A 25,281-nucleotide genomic window follows, 5' to 3' on the forward strand; every position below is an offset into this window, starting at 1 on the left:
TTATTTTTGAAAAGAAACTATTCAATTTTCTGGGAATTTGTACAATTTTTCGTATACAAATTGAATCAATAACTCATCGCCTTGAAATTTTATTAAATTCAAATAATAGCTTAACAAGAACCATCCTTGGGTATTGAACTCTTTTCTTTATTCTTGAAAAGAAACTATTCAATTTTCTGGGAATTTGTACAATTTTTCGTATACAAATTGAATCAACAACTCATCGCCTTGAAATTTTATTAAATTCAAATAATAGTTTAAAAAGAACCATCATTTTTCCTCAATCGTCAAAAGTTGATAAATGCTAGAATTGCATAAATCTTCAGGATAAAGATAATAAAGTAAAATGTGGAAGAAACATTGGTATTCGTGGCGCACGCCGCGGCTGTTTCAATCACGAAATCGGTTGTCCACGGTGGTGGATGTACGAACGGCATACTCAATGAGCGAGCATTCGAGGAAGGAAACGTCAATGAAGGAAGAATAGTGGCGAGAGAGGAGTGTACGATTGCGGGTCGAGCTTGGTCCGGGTGACCGAGAAAGGGGTGAATAAAGAGAGAAAGAAAGAAAGAAAGAGAGAGGGGTGGCTAGTGTGGAAGACGTACAAGTCCGAGAAAGGACAGTTTCTCTCGATAAGAAAAAGAAGTCTGATGTGTGTCGATGGTCGAGGATGGTATGGTTGGCGGGTGGGGGGGAGTGTACGACGAGGGTGGTGGTAACGACAGCGGTGCGAGAGGGTGGCAGCGTAGGAGGATTTGGAGCTCTGCCACGTCGGGAGCACCCTCTTGCTCGAGAGCTCTACTGCGATCACCGATACCACCACACTACAGAACGTCCGCGGTTGGTACTCGTAGGGGCTTGGAGGAGGCTAGAGTGAAAGAGGGAGAGAGACAGGCACAGCCCTTGAGGAGAAAACAGGTGGAACGACCGGAGCTGTGCTTGTTGGAAGAGCGTAAATATTGATAATCCCTTCGACTGTACCTAACTACCGTTTTCCATCCTTCCTGGATTAGATCACAGCCCCGGACGAAATTGTTGCGCCCCGTTCCCTGTTTTCCTTACTCCCCCGACGATATCTTTGGGGATGGGCCAGCCTGCTGTTGATGCGATTCTTTTTTCCGCCGGTTGTTGCCTCCGCATGCCGAGGGTGGAATTGGAATTATCGGAGGAAATTGTATTGTTTACGGTGAGGGTGGTTCGTTGCTTGGATATATATGGAACGTAAGCCGAGTATGCAAATGTAATTGATATACTTTTATCGAGTATTTTTTTTTAGGTTTTAAAAAAGTATATTTTTCATAAATTCAATATTCTGAATGATATTTGTCATAGTTGAAAGAAAGTTCTCTTCTGTCACGGTATCGAAGAAGTAGTTTCTAATCGCTATCGCGTTACTTTAATCATCGAAATATACATCAAAGTTCAATATAACGCTTAATTACCGTCTCCTAGCCTCCGAACGCTCGACGTTGTTTAATCTTGAAATCGATTTAACCCTCTCGGTGCTCGACGGTGAAGCGATTAATCACCCTTCCGCCGCTGCAATACCGTCTCAGAAGTTAATCCTGCTGAAGTTATACGAGGGATTTCAGGATCATAATCTATACCATATGAAATTTCGCCAAAGGATTCGTAAAGTTTAACGACTTTATAAAATCCGAGTCGTCCTTTTGATAGAAGCTAACGTAACTCGAAGAAAATCATTCTTCCTTGTAATTAATTAATACTGCAGCGAAAATGAGCGTATATAGCGAATTACGCTTATAATTATAATTCTGTTTTAAATTTCTGGTCACCAACGATCCCTATCGGTATTCGACGCGTTAGAACGCAACGAACTCTCGGCGATAAGTAAACGCGTTAAACATTGTCAGAAAATAGCGCTCGATATCAGTCGGTCGGGTTGCAGAAACGTTGCTGGATTACGCGTATATGTGTAGGTACACGGAGCGAGCGGATCGCACGTTAATGCAAGAATGGATGAGCCGGTACAACTAATTTCAGCTTCGCCATTGTTCTCACGATGCCGCTGTCACTCTCGGCACAGTGGCTGGTGTACCTGTTAAGCCTGTCTACCTCCCCATACAGCTTTATATTTATTAACCGAATGTAGATTCCATTTCGGTTATTACACAGAGAGGCCGCTCCCACGTTTTGGAGATCCTATCGCTCTTACGCGTTTTTCATTTAACGAGCTTACTTTGTCCCGCGAGTTATTTCGATTCGCACCGCGGCAAATGTCATCATCATTTCGAGAATAATATTTTCCTAGAAAATTATTATTCAATTATACACGGTGTCACGGGTCGGATAGTACGACATTTCTTTCGTTTCAGCTTTCGTTTTAAAGAAAATTGAGTTGGTAAAGTCGTCGAGTGCATGTGCACTCCGAGGGTTGAAAACCCTTTGACCCTTTAAAATTTCAAAATGGGTGTGTCAGGAAGTTGAACATAATTATTAATAATATTGCGGAAGATTTAGAGGGTGGATTAACCTTTGAAGGGTGTTTCTAAAATCTTAGCGAAGAATGGCAAAGATGTAGATTAAAGTCAGAGCAATTAGAGAAGCAGCGTGGAGGATCGACGGTACGATTAGATCGTTTGACAAATGAATTTTTCGACGCAACGGACGCGCCGCGCCGCGTCGATTAAAGCGCGAGACGACTACTCGGCGTTGTCTTGAAGTCACGAGGGCTGGCGTCATTGTGATCATTGAAAGAGCGTGCGCCTACCGGTGTGCCGTACGTCTGGCCATGGAACCTAGCCTCCTGCACGTTTCCGCTCATTTACATGCAATCACGAACGTGCATCCAGACACCGTAAGCCCGTGCTGTGGAAGCTCGCAGCATCGTATTGTCGGCGTCGTGTGTCGTGTCAAAGATAGATGTCCCCCACGTTTATGTACGTGGAAAGGATAGGGTGAGTTAGAAGTGGTTACCGTTCGAACCAGACGGTCCAACAGCCGGTTAAAGAGAAACGTAACGCCTGGTAACCAGAAGCAAATTTCACGTTTTTCCCCTGTGTCGCGGCCATTATACTCGGTTATCGAGCAATTTCGTGTGCCAAGGCATCCGCGTGCACGCCACAGCCACGGGCGAAACGTGTAATCGAGATACAGGATTATGGATCATTAATTAAATCCTTGTGCCCCGGCTCGTTCGTAGAATCAGCTGCAAGTGTATCGATTCGCGAGGCGGGGTATTCCGGGCGCATTAGGCTCTCGTCGATTAACATCGACCCGCGTGTCCGTTCGAGGTCACCGAGGAGAATTTGATTTTCACACTGTTCACCTTTACACTTGGACAATTCCCTGGAAACCCTTATCGCTTTGATTTTCAATATAACGCCTAGGTATTTTGGTACACTTATCCTTTGTTTCAAATATAGATACTCTCTGATAGGAGTATTTCTAATTAGTTAAATTTAAATCATTTCTAATAACGCGAATGATGGATTCCTAGAGACATTTAAATGTTACTCACTCATATGGGTAGTCGTGATAAGTGATAACTTATATCGGGTATATTAGACGTTTCAACGTGCCCCCATAAGTGTTAAGGGGTTAACGCGCGATCGTGTATCTTCTCGATATCTCTCTCGTTGTGTACGATAAGTTTGTCCAGGAAGTTCAAAGAGACGTTCGGTCACACGCCGTAAGTCCGCGGACAGTTTCAGCGGCTATCGATTCAGACGTCTGCGGCTACATTTCCAAGCCGCAAATTATACGTCTCCAGTATCGGGGAGCAGACGAGACAGGGACTTTTCAATTACGCGCGAACCGTGAATTTTTCAACCAGGTACTCGTTAATCATCCGAGCGGAATTACATTCGAGTAGAATGAATTCGTTAATTCGAAGTCAGACAGGTGCTCGTTCTACTAACGCGAATCGGGTCCAAGTTCAAGGGAATCGAAATCGAACGTAAACTCGAATGGTAGAGAAGAAGTAAAGAAGAAAAGAAAAAAAAAAAATAAAAAAGAAAAGAAAGAGAAGGGATGAAGGGAGGAAGCGATAGATACGAATGATATGTACTTACGCGGCTTGCGCGAACGGAGCACGATGAGTGGCGGGCAGCAAGGCGACCGTGGCCGCGAGGAGGGCGAAGCTCCAGGAGGCGGCGTGGAAGGACTTCATATTATCCGTGGTAAGGATCGGGCTGTCCAGGTTGGAGGTGAATCACAACGGCGCGTTCGCCGTTTCACGATGACGACGATGACGACGAGGACAACGAGAAGGACGTCGGCGAGGACGCCAGCGGGTGTCCTGAGGCGTTGTTACCTGGCGCGTTGACCCGGCGCCTCTCTGCGTGCCGTCCGCGTCTCACCCTCACCCCTTCTTCCACCTCGTCCTCCTCTTCCCTTCCTACCCTCCCTCCCACCCGCCCCGCCCTCCTACCTCCGTCTTGCTCTCGTCGTCTGCTTTTCGCTCTCCACTTTTCTCTTACTTCTTTCCCTTTTCCTTTTTCTTCTTCCTTTTACTCTTCGTACAGGCTGCTGCTCTAGCCTCGGCTACGATCTCGAATTCACCCCGATCCTGCCCCTTCACTGACACTCGCGTTCGACGTTTCCTCGTAACACTGTTTCCCTCTTTTCTCGATCCCTCTGCGAAATCGGTATCACCTCACACGATCTACCTCGACGTGCTGCGACACTCGGGTCCGGTCCTTTTCTACAGCTTCTTGTCACCACTCGCGAACGAGATCACAACGAGAGATTAATGATTCTTGCTAGAGAAGAATCTGGGCCACGTAAATTTCTATCGTTTCCTCACCGCGGTTCTTCGTCGGGCACCACCAGCGGGTACGGTGCAGTCGATAACGATCTACACGAGCGTCGTCGCGTCTAGATCAGCCCTCAAGTTCACGAGCACGGATCTAACTGTTCCACCAAGTAACGCGAGTATCCTATTTCCGAGCATCGATGCCGATGTCGCGATAGAGTCAGAGCTTCTTCTATCTCGTCCCCTCTTTATCCAGAGCTTTCACGCAGCCTTTTTCGATCTCACCTGGGGTGGAATAAAGGATCAGGAGGTTTCTGGGTCCAGGGAACGAACAAGGGGCTTGGCGGAGGAGGGAGAACTGTTGGCGAGATTCTTGTTGGTCGTGGATCCTTCTTGTTCGTTGTACTCTTTCTACAAGGTCGGAACCGCCTGATCGGCTAAGATGTCCTGCCGCAGGCTCCGCTTCCACAGGATCCTTCTTCCCTCGACGATGGACATTCTTCTCTCTTCTCCGCTCTCGGCACTCTCGCTCGCTCTCGCACTCTCTCTCGCTCTTCTCACGGGGACACTCGGTCAGCACCCGCGCTACACCGCTACGCGCTCGGGAGTGGCGGCTCTCGCGTCTAGCCCGGCCGTAGCAGCGCGCAAGCGCTCTCGTTTCCTCTCTTCCTGCTTGCTTCCCTGCCTATCTCTAACCCACCTGCCCGCTTGCCTGCCTCCCTGCCTGCCTGTATACCTCTTTCACCCCCTGATTAGGCCTTCCCTTACCTGGCTGCTTCGAAACCGCCAAGGATGCTTCCAACCGACCTCCACTACTTTTCCCGACTGCCTATTTCGCTGTAAACTCCTTTTCCGCGATTGCGTTTCCCTTCCCCTTGGAATTCCGTTCTTGTCTCTTTGATTCGGTGTTTCAAGGTTTCTTAATGAACAACAAGTTGGATATCTTTGTTTTTTTCTTTTTTTTTTTTTTTTTTTTATTTTATTTTATTCGGAGATTGAATTTGCCTCGTTATATTCGTCGTCTGGTGTTTGATGTTGTTTATTTTTTAATTGATTTTTATAAATTGTTCGTGTGTTTTGTTCTTTAAGGGGGTTTGATTTTGTTTGAACGCTATTGTGAACTGTTTGCTTTTAAGATCCGCGTTGTAATCCTCTTTTTCTGATCAAGATTGGATCAATCGTTCGTTCAGTTATCCGCGGTTCGCTAGCTTCTTTTTCACTGGTCGACTGAACCTTTCGAATCTATTTACACTGAAACCACTGGAACGTCTTACCTGCACCGACGATCTTACTTCGCTGAGAGGGTCCCTTTAGAATTCTAGCTGATCTTCTCAGAAATTTATTTTATCTCTGTGTAACTGAATTTCCTTTCTGTTTCTGAAGAGAAATTACGGAACAGGGAAATGGCAAACGTTTACCATCGCACGTAAAGTAACAATCAAATTTCAATTGATGAATATTTTATTATGCGAAGCTATTTATTTAAGAATAAACCGTTTTATTATTTACATTTCTGGTATTTTCGTTTTATTCTAAAGGATGCATTTGTGAATATAATGTCGTCATAATTCAATATATATATTGTGAATTTTAATGCAAATGTAGCCAATTAGTATGATAAAAAGATTTCAAATTAGTGTGTTCAATAGAGAGCGTCTTACGTTAAAGTATGTCTGACTAAACTCGACCTTTTCTACTGCGGCAGTGAACTACTCTATTAACACATTGAATGCTACAGTAGAAAAGGCCACGTATAGTCAGACATACCAAACCTGTAATTACTAAAAATGTGATCAGTTAATTTTCAAATATAAACTTTTAATCGGTACCTTACACTATTAATATAATATTAAAACTATTTAAAGCTTACCTTCGTTTTTTGTTTATTAATTACTCTATTAAACAAAATTTGAAAATGCTCAAATTTTATTAAAACATTAAATGAATTTTTCATATTTTCAATTTTTAATTAAATTCAATTTGCCTTTTCTTTATATTAACAAAACATCAATAATATATCCAGGATCTCTTTGTGTCATGGTAACTCAATTAAATTCAAGACGTCATTCACAAGTGACCATAGTGCCATCGCAATATAAACTTCTGCAACGAATCAAGACTTAAATTGACATTCGTATTTCTCCGTATTATTTACATTTCTCTCAAAGTATAGTAGAAGAATCTCTTCATTTCTCAACCACCTGCAGCTTGAACTTTGCCTGTTAACTTTGTTCTCGAGCTGTAAAGTTCATTCGGTTCGTCTCGGCGAGCAATGTTTGCGTCACAAAGACAAAGTGAACTACGACAAAAGGGAAAAGGACGCGTATAACGCGCCTACGCAAAGAATATCGTAGCTTCTTATTGCGTGCATCCAGCGGGGCAGGATAATTAAAATCGTCCCCGTCCGAGCGGACGAGCGTTATTCACGACCGCGTGATTCTGAATCGAGAGATCCGCTCGCGGTATAAACATTGGATGCGCGTTGCAAACGCCTGCATACGCCTGGCCAAACTAGCTCGGTATCCGCTCGAAACCTTTTCGATTCAATTGCACATCGAAGCATCCACCTTTGAGGACGTACGATTCAGTTTCACGAAATCTCTTTACGTTGCTTTTTTTTTTTACCCCTATCCTCGTATTTGCTTTGATACCGGGAATCGTATCTTTTTGCGGGATTTCTTTGTCGATACCTGTAACCTTGTTGCGATCGTTGAACGAGAAATTTCATTAATCGAAAGTGTCCTTTGATCGGGGGTAATTGAAAGTGAAGACGATCGATTCAGTTTGATCGTTGCGTCAACCAGTTTCCTTCTAAATTGTTGATTTTATTATTTCTCGATCAATTTTTTAGATTTTCTTGAAATATAACTCTATTTAATTCTATTTTCAAGAAATATTTTCATATATCACTGGTGTTTTGTAATTTTCTAAGTAGAACTATTAATACGTTGATCGTCACAGTAGTAATATCAACGCTTAATGCGACATACGAATATAAAAATTATTAAAGGTATTTAGAATCAATTTTGTAATTGAAATATGATTCTATTTTTAAAAAATATTTTCATCCACGTCTGGTATTCCGTAATTTTCGAAGTACATAGTACTATTAACACATTGATCGCCCCAGTAGTAATATCAACGTTTTGGACGACATACAATACAGAAATTATTAAAGGTATTGAAGATCAATTTTTAACTGAAAGCTTTTATTTATTTAATGTAATTTGATTAATATTTGCTATTTTCTTCTCTTTTTTCATAGTACAATTAAAAAATAAATAAAATTATTTCTAAATTTCCTCAAACCACGTAGAATATTTTAATTTTCCCTAAAGATAACTTTAAATATTCCACAATACATATGCTAAAAAGTCAAAATAATACAACAGAATACAGCAGATGGGATATGTTAAACAAGGAGTGCAGTATAAACAAACTGATTTTTGTCTAAAGCTTTCGGTTTTGGGTAAACACGGTGTTCGCATTCCCTTCCCGTTGCTCGCAGGGGAAAAGGATAAAATAAACGTGTAAGAATGAGAAGAGGAGTATACGACGAAGAGTGAAGTTTTATTAGCTTCTTTTTACCGCGGTGTTCGCCAGTGTTGGAAACGGGATGCGACGCATAACGCTACCTTAAGATCCCGTCGCAATATTTGGATTCCTGGTGGAACGCGTGTCTTGTAACGGAGTCTGAATTTTAGAGTAGACTCGGTTTTCCACGCAGCGGATGGTATATATATAATTTGAAAAATGCTAAAGTAAGCCGAAAGGAACACTATGAAACGTAAGGTTGTCTTGGCAAGAGGTACATAAAAGTACGCGACCCCTTAACTTTAACAAGTTAAGCTCAATGTTTAATAAAAAGTCAACTCGTTATGTTCATTAAGAAAATGTCTCATGGACGGAACAATTTGGAAGCTGGATTTTTATTCAACATCTCTGCTCTTTTCTCTCGACTAAATTACAGTTTGACAATATTGCAACAACTCTCAGCTTACAATTATTTATGAAAGAGGTGTCGTTGTTTATTTAAATCTTTGCAAAATTGTGTGACTTTTAGTTAACGTGATAAATTTTTATCATGAATTCTTCATCGTACAATTCATATATATTATTCTCTATGTTTTAATAATGTCGACTCAGGTAATCTTGTTTTCGCAAACATAAAAGATTTCACTTATAGGGGGTTAAAAAGTTGCTACCTCGTTAGACCGCTCGTGAAAACCTCGTTTTTGATGATCTTATTTCGCTCCTTCTTTCTTCTCTACCATCTACATCTCTATATATTTTTTACATATCTCTGAATAAAACCGAGATTCAAGACTAAAAACGCCTAAAAACGCCTTTATTCGTTGCAGTATTTCCACTGCTTTTAGGATTTCTGATGCAGTGAAAACGTGTGCAGATGGTACGTGTGAAACGTAAATAGAAGTAAATTAATGTATTCCAGACTTTTATCGTTACTTGTCACTCATTATTTTTTCTCTATCAGTAATATTCAGGTGAAAATATGAAAAATTTATCTTTTAAATTACACACTCATTTCAAAGTATCATTTAATGTTAATAAAGAAAACTATAATTATAGCAATTTCAAAGATAGTTGTTATCGAATAAAATCAATCACCAAATTCAAACAAGCGCGTGACCGAACAACTTACAGCAATTCTCTGATCAATCGAGTCTTCAGATGGTACATGATCAAAGGTTGAAAGCCCTTTCCCCTGGGTTTGCCATTGATTACAAAGGGAGCACGCTACGAAACGACACAGTGTACGTTCAAACAAGGATTTCGGTTCCGATTTCCCAGGAAGACCCAGGTATCGGTGGTGTCCGCGAATTAACCGAGCGCAAGGTTTCACCCGGTGCATTCGCTCGGTTGAATGTGCAGGAAGTGAACCGGGAGAGAGAAAGAGAGAGAATTGCAATGGAAGTGGGATGTGTGCAAGAAAGAGAGAGAAAGAAACACAGTAACAGAGTCGATACTTGCGCAAAAGTTCCGTTCGAGAGTTTAACGATGACATTCCGTGGTAAATCGTGAACCCATTGCTGAATCTTCCTCGCAATCGATCCTCTGACGTGATCCTCGAAACTGATAGGTCTCTTCGAGGACCAATCCTTTCTCTTTATCTTCGTTTCCACAGTCCCCTCTGCCCCTTTGCATTATTAAAAAAGAAATGATATTTATGGGGGATTTGAAAATTTATTTCATCGGTAGAATTACGGTGTTTGCCTGACTTCTTCTGAGCGAACTCCAATTTTTCCCCTCTTTGGGAAATTTTGAGTATCCGCTCACCCCTAATTATTACTAATTAATAATAATAATGTAGCTAATTGTAAATTTTTTGAAAATTAATGAAGACTCCAATTTTTTTAAACACCCTTGATCCCCCTCGAGCCCCCCCGAGCCTGTAATTTCAGATACCCCCACACCCCTAATTACTACTAATCAATAGCAATAAGGTAGGAAATTAAAAACTTGTTGGAATTTAATAAAAGCACCGGTTACCCCTTCTCTAAACACGATATTATTTAATTTTATATTGCAAAGTTTATAACGTTTGATGTTTTTTTAAAAATATCAAAGACTATTTCATCCCCTTTTGAAACGCACAGTGCTTTGAAATCTCGATTAAACAAATCATCAATGGTTGTTGTGCCTTTGTATCATTGAACTCATCCGCGTACAAACTCCTTTGACTTATCCAAGTATTTCTCTCCCGCTACAAAAGACATCTCGTACGCTTTGTGTGCAGAGAACTCATCACGGAAAATGCATTTCTTCGGGAGGATTAAAAGATACTGAACAGCCCTCTTGAATAACGTATTAGTAGGTACACATTTGAAACGTAATCATTTTTACGTCCACTTCAGCGAGCTAAATTTCAACGAGTAATTCAATTTCAACCCTTGACACTATGAGGGTCAGCAGTGATCGGTGCTTTAAATATTCTACAATGGAATTAATAACTTGGAGGTCAAGTTTCATTAAAAATTCGCCGGGTTATACATGAAATATCAACTTCAATAAACTTTCTCAAACTTTTGCGATCTTCATAAATCCGTTCCTTCTTAAGAAAAGTGTTACGCGGGTTCGATAAAAATTTTAACCAAAAATATTGATTCATCCTCCTGTTCACCCTCTCGGAAAACACGGTTTCAAGGAAATCAGCTTACAACTTTTCAACTCACCCCTTACACGATAAATTCAACGATTCTACGAATTTTTTTTTTAAACAAACACCGACAGCTTGCCGGGTAAAAATCACAGGATTTGCCTTGCAAATATTGCGTTTGACAGGTTCGTAATGGAACGTTTGGCCCGATCGAAGCGCGTCGGCGTCGAGTGACCATTCGGAGGCTGTTTTCGCGAATTCGCCGATGGGCGAAGGGAAACGATGGTCGTTGAGGGTAGATAGAAACGTGGCTTGTTTCGCAGAGTTTGAAAGTATCTTGGCGCGGGCTCGAACGATCGTTGACCTTCTCTTCGGTGCCGGTACATATCGGCTAGAGCGAGTTATTGCGAGCGGAGCCGGCGTTTTATTTCGCATGCTCGCACACCGCGGAGCTCTAAAAAGCTTCGATCGCTAGAGGGTTGCTCTTTAACGCACGAGAGGGCGGAGTTATTTTAGCCTGCTTATTCGGTCAGCATAGCTATTACGATGTTTTCTAAGAAGCGACTGGTCTAATTTCAGCCTGTTAGAAGTTCTCCACCCCTCCAGCCACGACCCTTCAGCCCGGTCGCGTTCCGACCGTTTCCCGTTCGCTGAAAATCTACTTTAATTTCTTTCATCGCTTTGTTTCTCTTTCATAAACGCGGATTACAGCAGGGGAAAACGCTTTTGTCTCTCGTCGCGCTCACTTCTGGGTACATATTTACCCGTGGCGGGTCTGCTTCGAATATAATTGCGATCGTCGACGAGGGAAACCGAAGGGGTAGGATGGAAAAGAGACAGAGAGAAGAGAGAGAAAAAAAAGTGGAGAGAAAAAAAAAGGAGCTTGCAGCGGCAGTCGAATTTCCGGGAATGAAAATAATCCTCGAGTGTCCCGTCGAGTTCTCGGTGAATTCCTCGATTCACCGAATTCGTAGTACAGTAGTCTCGTTTCCGGTGCATCTTCAAGGTTCGAGAGAAAATTCTTGCTTCAGATTCTTCGTTTACTCTTTTGCTAGCCCGCACGGGGACAGGGTAGAAATACTGCTCGTCCTTTCGAAAATCCATTGTTACACGTCTACAATTAGGTTACTCTGAAAATTTGGAGAATCCTGGTTGAAACGGTAATACACTTTCAATTGATCAGAATTGAAATCTATAAATTCTTTATGATCAAGATAAATTGAAAATTTTTGTATCATTTTGAGAAATTCACTAATGAGCATTACTAATTGAAAAATTAGGAATTAGCTATTTTTTATGAAAAATATTAACGAAGCATTTATATAATAATTTTCATGAAATTTTAAGCTTTAAATTGATGCATCACAAGTGCTGTTTCGTAATACTTTTATGTCATGAAATTACGTCAGACTTTGGTTGGTCTGAAAATCATCCATTTCATACGTAAGAAGACAATACAATCGGATTCTCAAAACTTTCAGCGCGAGCCGCAATCAAAACAGTTTATCCGTCGAAGAATAAGGAGCCGGATAAACGTCTTTGTCCCTCGAGTTTGGAAAATTGGCTTTTATTCGAAATAAAGGTCCGCTCGGTTGCTTATCGGGGCCAAGCAGATGGAAACGGTATCGAATGCAAAAGCTCCGTCGACTTAGGATCGATTTTACATTCTCGTAGCGACACGTTCGACAGGAATGCTGTGCGACACGGTGGCAATCCAGCACGTTATTTCCTTGTTAACGCGTCCACAGGGATACCAGCTAATTAAAAGGGAGCCTCTGTTCGCGTTAATAATCGCGTCCACCGTGCGCGTTCCATTTAAAATTCAAGCTCGACGCGGGCCTCGAGCGTGTCGCCGCGTAACGCGACGCTTTTCACGCGAACCTATGTGCCGGTTGTACGCGTTAATTGCGGAAAATTGAGTTGATTAGAGAAAATTGTCGAAAGAAAGGCTAGAATTCAACGGGGCGAACCTTTTAATTAAACTCGTCGCGTTTTCATCGCCCGCGAGTTTCGATCTAGCGATTCATCGAACGATTAACGTAATGGGGGAAATATGTATAAAAAAAAGAAAAAGAAAATTAATAAACGAGCAAAGATTTCTAATTAGCAGAGTCGTCGCGCTGGTTACAAGCCACGACGGATGACGTGATATCAGATATAAAATTCCCGCCACTAATTAAGGGACTAACGTTTAATTAAAAAGAAGAGAGGCCGACGTCGTTGACGCGGCTGCGTCTTGGACGAGCGTGCATCTCGAGCAAATTAGAGAGAACTAGTATCAGCTGGGAGTTTCGCGCGGTTCAAATCGAGACCGTATCACTTTTAATCGTTTCCGTGTCTCGAGAGGATCTTCATTCACAGATTAGTAAGTCATTTTTCAAGTAATTTAAAATCCGTCATTTTCGGAATTTCTAAAAGTTCTGAAGAATTTGAAAATTTTAGCAGCTTTCAGGTAGCTTGGATTTGAAAGTTTCGAGTGCCATTGAATTGTCTAAAAAATTTTCGAAAGAAAGTATCGACAAATGTATGAAAACACATATTCTCTCTATCTTGAATCATCGTCTTAAGCTGAGCTTCGCGACTTCCGCTTCGTCGTTCGTCGCGAGGCTGCACAAGCGGAGGCTGTTTCCTGTCGCTTCTTCATTTCCCTGTTTCTCTTCTCTATCTCGTCGCAATCTACGTCGTTGAGCAGAGATTTCCATGAATTCCCAGCAGACGCAACATAATTCCGCGAGTTCGTCTTTCAACGCTGCTTAACATCCTTCATTTTCTCACCCTTTTCGCGGTTTTCCGCCCCGTTGAATTATTTATTTTCCTCTGATTAACGATTCTTTGATCGATAACATTGCACTCTGCCCGTGAAAGATAAACGTTCAGGGTATTTCTCCTTTGTTTCACGTACACGTTCGTAAGTTACGGTAGGATAATTCTGCTTACGTACTTTTACGAGAGTTACTTTTTTTATCCTCGATGCGTATCTTGTTGCCGAGCTGGCTCGTTTATCGCTGCTTTTATTCGCGTACGGAGTGTAATTTTACAATTTTACAGAAACGCGTAAATCAGACGTACTAAGATACTGTTTTATATTCAAACTTACAAAAGTCCGAAGGCATCGTCGTGCAGGTTTTTATACAGTTACCAAAGTATCTCGATGTTTCCGCCGAGAATTGTTTCGTATTAACACGTTGTTTTGCATTAAACAATTTATGGAAAGATTTCGCTTTAGTTAAGAGTATCCAGGTCGATCCTGACCCAGATCTACAAAATGGACAAAGTTGTATTTCGATTAAAGTCGTGAAAGGATTTTGTGTGTTAAAAAGTAATGTTCGAAGGGGTAATGTGAAATCTGAACAAAATTTAAAATAATGTTTCGTAATTTTTTGATTTTAATGATAAGCGATGATATCAGTGATAAGTATTTCATTTGATTATCTTTGCTATAATAATATACGTGTATTTACGTAGCCTGTCCTCGCAGTAAATTTAATTTTCATCACGTGTCGTCCCTATAGTCAGAGGTTTATCGTAGAACGGAAATAAATCGGCATATATTAAGAGCATTTGCCTCTAACACCGGTCTTAGAGCAACGACAATGGAGTCCCTCGGAAGTAGTATGGGTCAGTGGTCAGACGCACACGCTATTTTCAACCCCTCTAATGGCCCGACTCGGATGGTTGTTTCAATTATAACGACGCTGTTTCAATCATCCCTCTAACACCTATCTACTCTCTAAATTCACGTGAAATACTACGTTCGTGCATTGAATAATCCATTAACCGGGAGTATAAAATGTCCCATCTATTTCTGTACTACATTTTTTTATTCTATCGCTTTAAAGTTTCGAGGAAACTAGATACTAAAATATATTTTCGTTTGTTAAAAATTCATTGCTAATTTTTAAATACTTGTGCCTGAATTGATTAATAAATAAAAAGTGATTAATATCGATTATAATTGTATTTTATTAATTCTTGGAAATTTACATCAGGTCAATGTTACAGATGATAATGTTTAACTATTTAACCATCGCGACCCAGACTCACAAAACATATACAATGGTATTAATTTAAAGTTAAATGTACAATTTTAAAAGCAATGAGTTTCCTAGGAACAGTGTAAAATTTAGAAAATGAAATTGTGGCTCTCTCCATGGTCCGCCATCCGAGGGTTAATTAAGTAAGCACCAAAAACTAAAGTATCATTATCTATAAAATGGCTCCATACTTTTGATGTACATATCTCTCCATACGCTGTATCCGTCACGTATGAAACGAAATTATCGAATCAAATCAATCGAACGGATTTTGCAGGTTCGAAGGGGTTGGTAATCTCGATCGAAAGAGCCCGTATTCGCCGGCCGATCGTGGCGGCGGTTCTGCGTAGAATTTCTGTCCCGGTCCGATTGCCACGGTGACGTTATCATTATAGCCGGTAGCGTGGCTGTTATTAGCGACGGTAGCCGGTGTACGAAGGAAAAGATGGGGGCGCTTGCGCGAGAGATCAAAACCAGCGGGCTCTCTGTCGCCTGGGATGATGGCTCGTGGCCCGCCTATTGATCTTGGCCAACGTTGCGCGCCGGAACGAGGCTCCGCGTTCTCTCCTGTACGCTGCTACCCGCCTCGTCCCGCCGCGGCTCCGCTTCGCTTCGCTCACCCTGCTCCAGAGACCGCACCGGCCCGAACGATAACGCTAACCCTCGAGACAAACGCGAGAACGCGCCTCCACGTGGCCACCCTCCAACGTCCACGCGACATCCCGCTTCTGACCCCAGTTTCATCCCCAACTAAGATAGAAGTAGAACAATAATGCTTGGATTTATTATTCCAACGAAATAATTGAGCTGTTCCTTAAGATACGACTCGTTATTCAACGATTGGTCGTTAGATTCAACAAGAGTCGTAGATTAAATTTCTGATCTTGCTACTTTTACTATTTTTCACCCTCTTATTGATGCCTACTATTCGGGGATGAATTGATTGTACTTCTGGTTCCTTTTAGCAGGATTTTGCTACGAATATTTCGGATGGGTAATTTTTGTTTTGTATGATGATATTGAAAGGGAGTCAGAGAGAATAGTAAGAGGTACTACCTCCCGTAAGTGCTTCGCTCTTCCTGCATATTCCTTATAACATCGTGTCTCGTTGACACATTCTCTTCTGGGGTGGATTAATTACCTACATACTTTTGTTACTTTCAGCAGAATTTTACTTTGACTTGTGTTATCTGAGGGTGTAGAGAAAGGGATAAAGTGGATGAAGTACTGCCTCTTGTAATGACCTTACGAGTATGGTGTGGAGATGCCTGGGTGGTTATACCCTTCCTACATACCCTGTAACACATGTCTCGCTAATACTTTCTCTTTGAGAGTAAATTATACATATGCTTCTGTTGCTTCTAGTAGGATGTCACAGTAAATTTTGTTCTCCAGATAATCCTTGTTTGCGTGAGAAAATTAAAAAGGGGTAAAGAAGGGTGCTATTTTCTCTGAGTTAAAAATTAGTGATTATTTTCAGTTGGTATTTTGAAATTCGCATTTGTGATACGTATACCATTGATTAAAATTTTAACAACTACGGTCTATTCTTATTTATATACATTTTTAATGAAGCTTCCAGCCGAAAGAAATAATTCGACAATCACAGATTTGATAAACTTCGAAATTCTAGTTTCCCGTATTCTCATTGCGAGCGAATTTCGATCGCGTTCGCAACGAAGCCAAGTTTCAAAACTGCGGCCGTCGTTCTGTTCCGAATTTTCCGTCGCCAATGGCTAGATTGTCCACCTAGGATTGTCGTTTTGTTTCATGGCCTGGAAGCCGGGTTCGTAATATCGCGCGGCACGGTTCGGGGACGTCCCTGGTTCTCCAGGAATCCGTGTTCCTCATAAATAAGACTGTCCAATCTAGCTCGACGAAGGTGCCGGCATATCCGTGAATCACTAATTAGAACGCATTATTGAAATCGTAGAAATAATTCAGAGGACGTACCTACCCTCTAAATTAAGGAGTCGCATCCCTCCGACGGTGTGAAAAATTTTTATTTCGAATTCTGAATAAATTTTCAACCGGAGAGCGTAATAAATTTCCTGTACCTGGAAAAAATGGCCGCGATATCTCGACGTAACGTTTCCTTTTGGCGATTTTCTAATCCCACGATTTCATTTATCTCACCCGCGACTAGAATGATCATTTCTCGCGATAAAGCGTTATTACCGGCTGGTGGAAGCAGAAGCTCGGCGACGCTCGTGTTTTCACGGACAGCAAAATCCTTGTAATGGCCGGAAGTCTTATCGTTCGCGGGGAACACGCGGTCGGATAAAATCGACGGTCGAGCGGACAGATATAGCATAGGAGTAAGAAGATATCATCTGGACACCTGTGTAGGTGAAAACCTTGTCGTCGTTCTATTATCTATTATGCAAGCAACCGATGAACGAGTAGATAAGTTGACGAGGAAGGCTTGAATCGCGCCTGCAACACATTTAACGACACCCTTCTGCTAGGTTCAGTTCTTTATGACCAGACAGATTGTTGCTTTTACGTCGTTTGATTAGAAATTTAGGGGAGTACATTCGTATACCAGCCGAAAATGAACTCTAAGAATTTCTATCAACCCTTTTGCTAATAAGGGTTGATTATAGTCATCCACCGTCAACCCTTGTACACTCGCGATAAATGAAATAAATTAGAGCAAAATTTGTAGAATAAACACCATCTTAAAGGATAATATATTTTGAAATGAATGTGTGGTAGTAAATAAAAAAGAAAATTAATAGGAAAAGATACGTTGGTTGTATGAAAGTACTCGTATCAGTATATTTACAAGCAAGATACATATGAAATATTTTTAGAAACCTTTATGCATTATGCAGGAAACATTTTCAAAGAATATCTGTTTAAAATAACACATTTTTTATTATAATAAAAGATGATAAAATTTACAGAAGTATTCAAGTTGCATTTATTACAATTATAATGAGCATCCCTTCATTCAGCTGTGTATTAAAATTAAATATTCTATTACTGTTGGAGCTAGAGTAACAGGAGCCTTCTCTTTTACATTAATTAGGTTAATCTGCTGTCTAGTTAATTTTCCCTTATACACTTGTCTCAGTCAGATGAATGTTCAATTCTTAAACAGTTACAGAGGGATTAAGCTAACCCTTTAACTCAAGAAACTTACAAGTTCGCGTCTTATGCAGTATTTATCGTTCGCGAGTGCCTCGAGTATTTAGTAGAGTCGAAGGACTACTTAAAAATGAATATCGTCTTGAGAAGAATAGAGAAATTAGAATGCACCATCGGGTCGCTAATTCTCCTGAAAGTCGGACCGTCGCAGCTTCATTTCCTCGTGTACAGTCGTTGGAAACTTTTCCATTAACATTCCTCCTGGTGTCTTCTCTTCTCCAACGTTTTCAAGATTCCCGAGTAAAGGCACACACCTGTCCGGATGAAATAACAAATTCCATCGTGACGAAGCTTACCACCAATCTACCACAACGAGCCTTCATTCTCCCAACAAAATAATAAACACACAGCTGGAAATCTTCCCTCGAAATTATCCCGCGTAAAAAGCACGCTTTACGATAATAACGCTCGCGTCGTGCCACGCGGAAGTGGCATGCTTCAGGCGGAAAATAGGCTCCCTCCTCTGTGCAGGGGCTCGTATTTCGCCGTGATAATGTTACACGCGTACAACCCCCTAAAAAAATTCATTTTTATGCCATTTCATCCTTAAGTAAGCCTCTTTGCTTATATCTCAATTATTAACACATTCGAAGACACACCGGGTGATTCATTGACAGAAATTAGTGTTATTAATTAATTCTTAGGTAACAGTTAAAAAAGTAGTCATTTCATGCTGTTATGTAGATCCTGCTTGTAATAAGAATTGAGCATTATTTCAAAGGAAATAAGAAATAAATTATTCATTCGAATAATTAAAAATTCAATTATAATAGTTATTTGAAAATAGCAGGACAAATCAAATTTTATTTAAAACGAAAGTGACTTTAAATTGAAAATTAATCACTATTTTCAAATAATTTAATTATATTCAAGATTTTTATTCAAAGATCCATAAATAAATTTTCATTAAAATATTATCTTCAAATATTTTCATTTTATTCAAAATATGTATCGGAAGATTATTCGAAATAATGCCCAACTTTGTTTGTAATACCCCGTATTTGCATAGCACGTTCATTGACAATTATAATGCTATTCACCGAACTTTACCGACACCCCATATATATTTCACCGTTGAACAAATACTTATTATTCGGTATATCTCGCAATCCCAGGCTGGTACACGGACAGATAGGAAGACAGAAGCCACGCGAGTAACAGGAAGTTAGTGGCCGTGCGGCTTTCGGGCGACCGCACGTAAATGCGCGCATAAATACATCCGGATGTATCCAATGCGAGTTAGAGTCCGGCAATAGATCCAACCAAGATCCGTCTGTATATGTGACACAAACACATATACACACTTGATATGATACGAATAACGGTATGTCCGTGTACGTGTGTTAGGGAGAAAAGGGTCGATAGTGTTGGTGCACCCTTAGCTCTTTCATCCTTTCTGCCTCGTTGTTGTAGTCAGGCTCGGTGGAAGGAAAACGGAAGGAGAACAGGGCTGAGTATAGAGGTTGCGAGGGTGGAAGAAAGAGATATAGGGATGGAGAAAAGCAGAAAGTTGGCTGCTCGCCAAGCCTGTTGAGCGCCACGCCCTGGGGAAAGAAAAGCAAACGAAAAAGGGGATGGGCTCGGAGGCTGGAAAATCATCGTTGCGATTCGAGCCAGGTGCCGATCGGCCGACCGACCGACCGACCAAGCAACCGCTATAGATATAGAACACTATCTATGCCTAGCCTTGTCGTGCCTGTTGCATTCTCCGAGCTCTGAATACTTCCGCCCTAGGCGCGTCCAGAGTATCCCCTTAACATGCAGATGTAACAGGATACTCTTCTTGTCACGACTCATCGATCACTTCTTACACTTTATTATGATCAGCCAATTTCTTTGTCTGCCTTTCTCTCCTTGACAGAAGTGGATCGTGTCCAAAGGGGATTATTTTAGAGTTACATTGAAATCACTGCTACCAGTTTCGAGAATGATTAATACCGTTGATTCGTGATTTAGAAATTCTTGGTAACCAGGCTATTTGGGTATCTTTATTCTGATTACATGGCCTCATGCTGTGTCCTGGTTAAGTTGTTCGATCTAGGCCTTGAAGTCGGTAAGATTATCTTGAGATAAAGGACTATTCAAATTATTCAAATTTTTTTTCTTTTTTTTTAATCATATAGCATTGTTATTCAACTCATGGAAATTAATATGTCAGAGTTCATAACTTTTACCCTTTTGTATTAAAATAAATTTATCAAAGATTTCTTATAGATAATAAAGTTTGATAGGCAAGTTTTGATAAATATTTCTATACAACATTAGAATAGAATAAGCCTTTCTCGTTAACGAGAAATCTGCTTTCAAGTTTGACGCGTGTTTCCGTTCGAAACGTTCACGAAACGTTCGCGTCCAGTTACAATTGGCGCCGTTTTATCAGCCGTCTTATCGAGGCTCCTTATCGATGAACGATCGGTGGACGGGTAGCGTGCTTCTTACCACGCCACTCGAAAGTCCTCTTGGACGTTACTATCGGAAATGGATATTCGCGATTCCCTAGACAATCAAGATTCCGACCGATTATCGCGTAGTAAGTTAGTCCTTCCTTTATCCTGGCAACGGCCGAGTCTGATAACAGGAAATTGAAAACTGGATAAGCAACTTCCGACCTTTTTCTCGAAGCTCAATTAAGAAATCCAGCGTCGAGCGGGATGATAAAAAAAAAAAAAAAAAGGGAGAGAGAGCGGTGGCTAACGAGCTCGATGTAGCGACTAGTTGGCTGGTGGAAAATTGGAAAGAGGAAATTTCACTGGTGGCCGGCCTGGAAACTCTTTACTCTTGCAGTTTTCGTTTAGCTTGCCGGACTTCATGGATTATTGAACAGTTTTCAACTTCGCTAAACGCCTCGACCATTACCCTGCTATTTCGGATATTTATCAACAACTTTCGTACACTGTGGGCACTTTCAAATATTTGACGATAGAAATATGGAAATATAGAAATGTGTTTTGTAGTTTGTATCGTTTTTGTAAGGGAAATAATTAATTTAATTAAGGAGGATATATCACTTGACATGGAAAAGGAAAGAAATTGTAATTTCTTGAATTCAAATTGGATATACAAAAAATTTCAGTCTTCTTCTAATTCTTTATTTTTCATCTAGTTTGAAATATTAAGTGTTTTATTTTGAAACTTTTGATATAGAAATTTCATTCATAACTAATATTTTTTGATATCATAAGTACAGTATAAACTGGCAGTGAGTGATAAGCAGTGGCAGTAGTATAACCCTGCAATAGGTCAGACATCGCATCTTATGATTGATTGTTCCACTTACGTTAGAGGAATCGCTACGTGTTTACTTCTCTACCTCGTCATTCTTTTTCCTATATTTTTATAATCACACACTGTGATTATTGTAATAATTTTTATACTTGTATAGCCCCTATTTGCATAGCACTATAGTGTATCAAATACAACACATTATAATTAGTATAAATTTGAAGTTTTCAAAGTTCAAAATTTTCAAAGTTTACAAATACTTTAGAAAACAAATTTCAACTACTCTTCTAATTAAATACTATAAGGTACTGACAAATTGAACTGTAATATTTCAAAAATCAGTGGTGAAAATGGATTAACTTCAATCTGGCTCTTCCACTCGGAGAGTAATTTTCAATTTCTCGAACCACTTGGTGATTCTCGAATCGCGTTTTTCAACTCACCGCCCCGCTGTATACCGTTTTCATGACGGAAAACGCGCGCACAATCGCGCGACAAGCCGCGGAAAGGAGCGTAGAAGTTGAGAAGTCGAGGAAACGGATCGGTCGGAAAAGTATCGAAGGAAATTCGCGGTGGATCGCGGCACCGGGTAGAGGTGATAGGGGAGGGATGGTTTCAGAAAACGCGGAAACTCGTTAGAAAGATTTCACGCCGGAACGAGGCCGCTCGCGACGGCGCGGCGCAAAGTATCGAGCTATCGATTTCACGGCTCGTCGGCTCGTCCGATAAGGTAACCCATCCCCTTACCGCGTCTACCTTTGCTTCGAGCCCCCTGTGCTCGTGTCTTTTGTCCCCTCTCTTCACCATCGTTTCGTCTTCGACCTTCGTCTGCTCGAACGGTCTCAATCGTTTCAGTCATCGTCACTAGCGATGAAAATCGATCCACGACGATCGAGAGCCTTCTTCGCAGAAAAGGGTTACGATTTATTGCCAGGATCTACCTCTTAACCCCTTTAAGACATTATGGTTCATCATTGAATATCAGGCCGAATATCAGTTACTAAATTCTATATGTAGAATATGTGCAAATTAAGTGTAGGTTATCATTTTCCTAATTATTATTAATGCGGGAAAATAATACTGGTGGAACGAGAGTTAAAAATGTTAATTTAGAAGCCCAAGTACCGTGTGTCGAATCCGTCGTCTTTATCCTTATAATCCTTGAAGCTGAAATTTGCAAATCAACTATTTGTATCCTAAATAATTAAAGTTTAAATAGGAGAAATCGTAGCTGCAGTGGATGGTCTTGTAATAAGAAGCTGGTCACGAACGGGTTAATGGGAGTGCAAGAGCATGCATAATTAATGTATTGAAAATTCATGAAACATTATAACCGGGTGTAGGGTAGTATCTCTATTAAACGATGAAAAATGAACCAACAGAGCGGGGAAGGGGGTTGGAAACTTGGTAATTTCCAGTATTAAATGGAGAATATCGGTAACTGATCGTCGTTAGAGCTTGCGAGTGGAAAGCGGCGAACGTAATCGGTGGTTGAACGATAATTAAATGGGGAAGAAGGATACGACGAAGGAAACTCGATCAATTGTCTATTCGATTCTTATTGATCTTTTCGCTTTTCTTAAAGAACATCACGCACCAATGATAGAGCACATCTAAACTTTATTTTCCAAAGGAAAATGAATTGAAAAGATCATAAAAGTCCATATTGTTTTCTTTTCAATCGATCATAGATTCATGGAAATATTCAATGATGTTTTTTTTAAATGTCAAAGCTTTCGGCTTCTTTCAAGGATTCTTTTTACGTTTGATCACGACTGAAGTCTACTTTCGACTCGACTAGGCGATTCGACGTTGCTTTATCGCGTGATATCTCGGCGCACGAAACTCGTCAAAACGTGTTCGTGTTGTGTTGTACATTGTGTGCACGGTGCATACAGGCGGTAGCGTTTTAAGCTTCTTACCTGTCGCGAAGTTAGCTACCACGAAAATGCCATCGGATTACCTTGCGGCCGTGAGCGAACAACGCTCGCCTATTGTAACACCGCACCGAACGAAATTTCACGTTGAAAATTCCGTTTTCCCGGCACACGTTGCATTTTTCTATGCTTTTCGATGGGATTTCAGCAGAGTATTAGCGTGAAATGTTTATCGTACTCGAGATATCTATTACGGATGATAGGATTATTGGAAAAAAAAAATTTTTTTTTACATACATTTTTTCATTTCTTAATTATCTGATCGAATCAAATTCATAGTATCACTGGTCGTCGAGCAAAATGGAAAAAATTTTCATTTAATCCCAATTTTACATTTTTACATTTTACATTGCCGGTGTCGCGCGGTACGTTCCGGGACTATATTGTATGTAAATTAAATTCATTTTACCGTCCATCGGAATCACAATATTTCGTGATCGCTAACGTTCGTTCAGGCCGCTTTCTAATTTCATATTCAGCGAATTGCACGATAAAAGTGAACGATTCATCATGACCGAGGGAAACAGTGGTCAAGTAATTTCTTTGTTACAGAAAAACATCGAGTGTTTGAATAATAATCGAGGGGTTTAAGTGTACTTTTTGTTTTCGCTGTTGTTCCATCGATTCAATAAGGACTCTGCGCAGTTTAACTTAGGGTACATTTATAAAGAACGCAAATGAAATTATGGATAATAGATAGAGGGGTTATGAAACACTGCTTTGCTATCAGCCGCAAAGATCTATACGAACACGTTTCGAGTATGAAAAAGAAAGTAGATGGTAGCTCGTAGACAGTATCGAAAGACGTTCGACGAGAGCGGAATCGAAACGATCTCGTCAAGCAGAAAAAGTAAAGCCTCGAAAGGTGGATACTTAAGAGCTGGTTTACGGTACATACGTTGCATTATAGAGGAACGCGGCGTACAGCGGCGTGCAACGGCTCGGCACTGCACTGCAGTAAAGTGCATCCCTAAGCCTAGCGCATCTGTGACCACTCTCGGGGTCGCAGTGCCCGGACTCGGGGTATTTATTATTCAGTCGATGCAACGTGCCAGCGACCAGCGCGCGACTTTCTCGTTCACGATCTCGCCTCGGGATTTTTCCGCGGGATCCTCTGTTTTCCTTCGAATCCGACCTATCCCGCTCAGCATTTCGCTCGTTCACCGTGACTCGGCAACCGCCTGTCAACCCCATCTTCGCTTTTCATGACGATCGAACGACAGATACTATTCCTGCGGTGCTTTGTAAATTCATTATCGAATCTTCGGAAACTTCGGCGGAATCACGTCACTTTATAGCGGTTCGGGAAGCGATATTTCTTGGTCACGATCTGATATTATGCATGAACAGTTTCTGTTAACTCTTGGACGACGGACCATGGAGAGAGTCACAAGTATTTTATACATGAAACTATCCTGTTTTAAAATTATATATTTTATTTTTGTTCAAGGGTTAATTAGAAGTACAGATTTGCATTTTTCTTTTGCTAAATTTTTGAATTTAAGTTTGGTCTTTGGAAGTGAAAGCGAAGGGTTATCAATAGACTGCTGAAGTTTGTACAAATATAATTTTTTTTATAGAAACTCTTTTACTGATATCAGCTTTCTGTTTGTTTCAGGAAATATAAGAGACCTGGAATTTGAAGTTCTACAGCGCTAAAAAGCTGGATGTGTGTATCTGCAGATATGTAAGTAAGAATATAATAATACTGTTGGAATAATATTATTATCTGCATACAAAAACGAATCTTTACGTTGAGGGACACTGACCATCAGACAAAGGTCTAGCTCTGTCACCAGAGTTGATGGGTTTCGAGCCGTACCAGACCTAAAGGTCTGATTTAGTAATAAATACATTGAAAGGCTCGGGGCCGTTATTTTTCCTTCTGAAAGTGGGCGCCAGTTTTCTGCGTGCATTTTCAGGAGGTTTCATTCCTTGCTCGTTCACAGCACAGTAAAGATGTTCTTCCAAGCTTTTAGAATAAATATCGAAATTCATAGAATTGCTGAAGTAAATGTAAGGAAAATTATTTACTATTTACAAAACTCAATAACGTGGAAAATTGTTATAAAAATCTTGGATATCATCGTTCTGTTCGCG

At 40.7% G+C, this 25,281-nt stretch overlaps 1 protein-coding gene and 1 long non-coding RNA gene across 9 annotated transcripts in view; one reads left to right on the forward strand and one right to left on the reverse strand.

The window, feature by feature from the left end:
• Window positions 1–4,351, reverse strand: part of Rdl (Resistant to dieldrin) — a 77,383-nt gene extending 73,032 nt beyond the window's left edge. For all 6 annotated transcript variants that reach the window (XM_034325752.2, XM_034325762.2, XM_034325742.2 and 3 more), the window contains exon 1: window positions 4,035–4,351. In XM_034325752.2, coding sequence (XP_034181643.1) covers window positions 4,035–4,132 — 98 coding nt within the window. In that variant the 5' untranslated portion in view covers window positions 4,133–4,351. The remainder of the gene's footprint in view (window positions 1–4,034) is intronic.
• The window catches only part of LOC117605043 (uncharacterized), a 179,215-nt gene that overhangs the window by 80,320 nt on the left and 73,614 nt on the right, over window positions 1–25,281 (forward strand). For all 3 annotated transcript variants that reach the window (XR_004581563.2, XR_004581562.2, XR_013062796.1), the window contains exon 5: window positions 24,800–24,868. This is a non-coding gene — a long non-coding RNA (uncharacterized LOC117605043). The remainder of the gene's footprint in view (window positions 1–24,799; window positions 24,869–25,281) is intronic.

This window comes from Osmia lignaria, chromosome 9 (assembly GCF_051020975.1).
Source record: "Osmia lignaria lignaria isolate PbOS001 chromosome 9, iyOsmLign1, whole genome shotgun sequence".
Taxonomy (NCBI): Eukaryota; Metazoa; Arthropoda; class Insecta; order Hymenoptera; family Megachilidae; genus Osmia; species Osmia lignaria.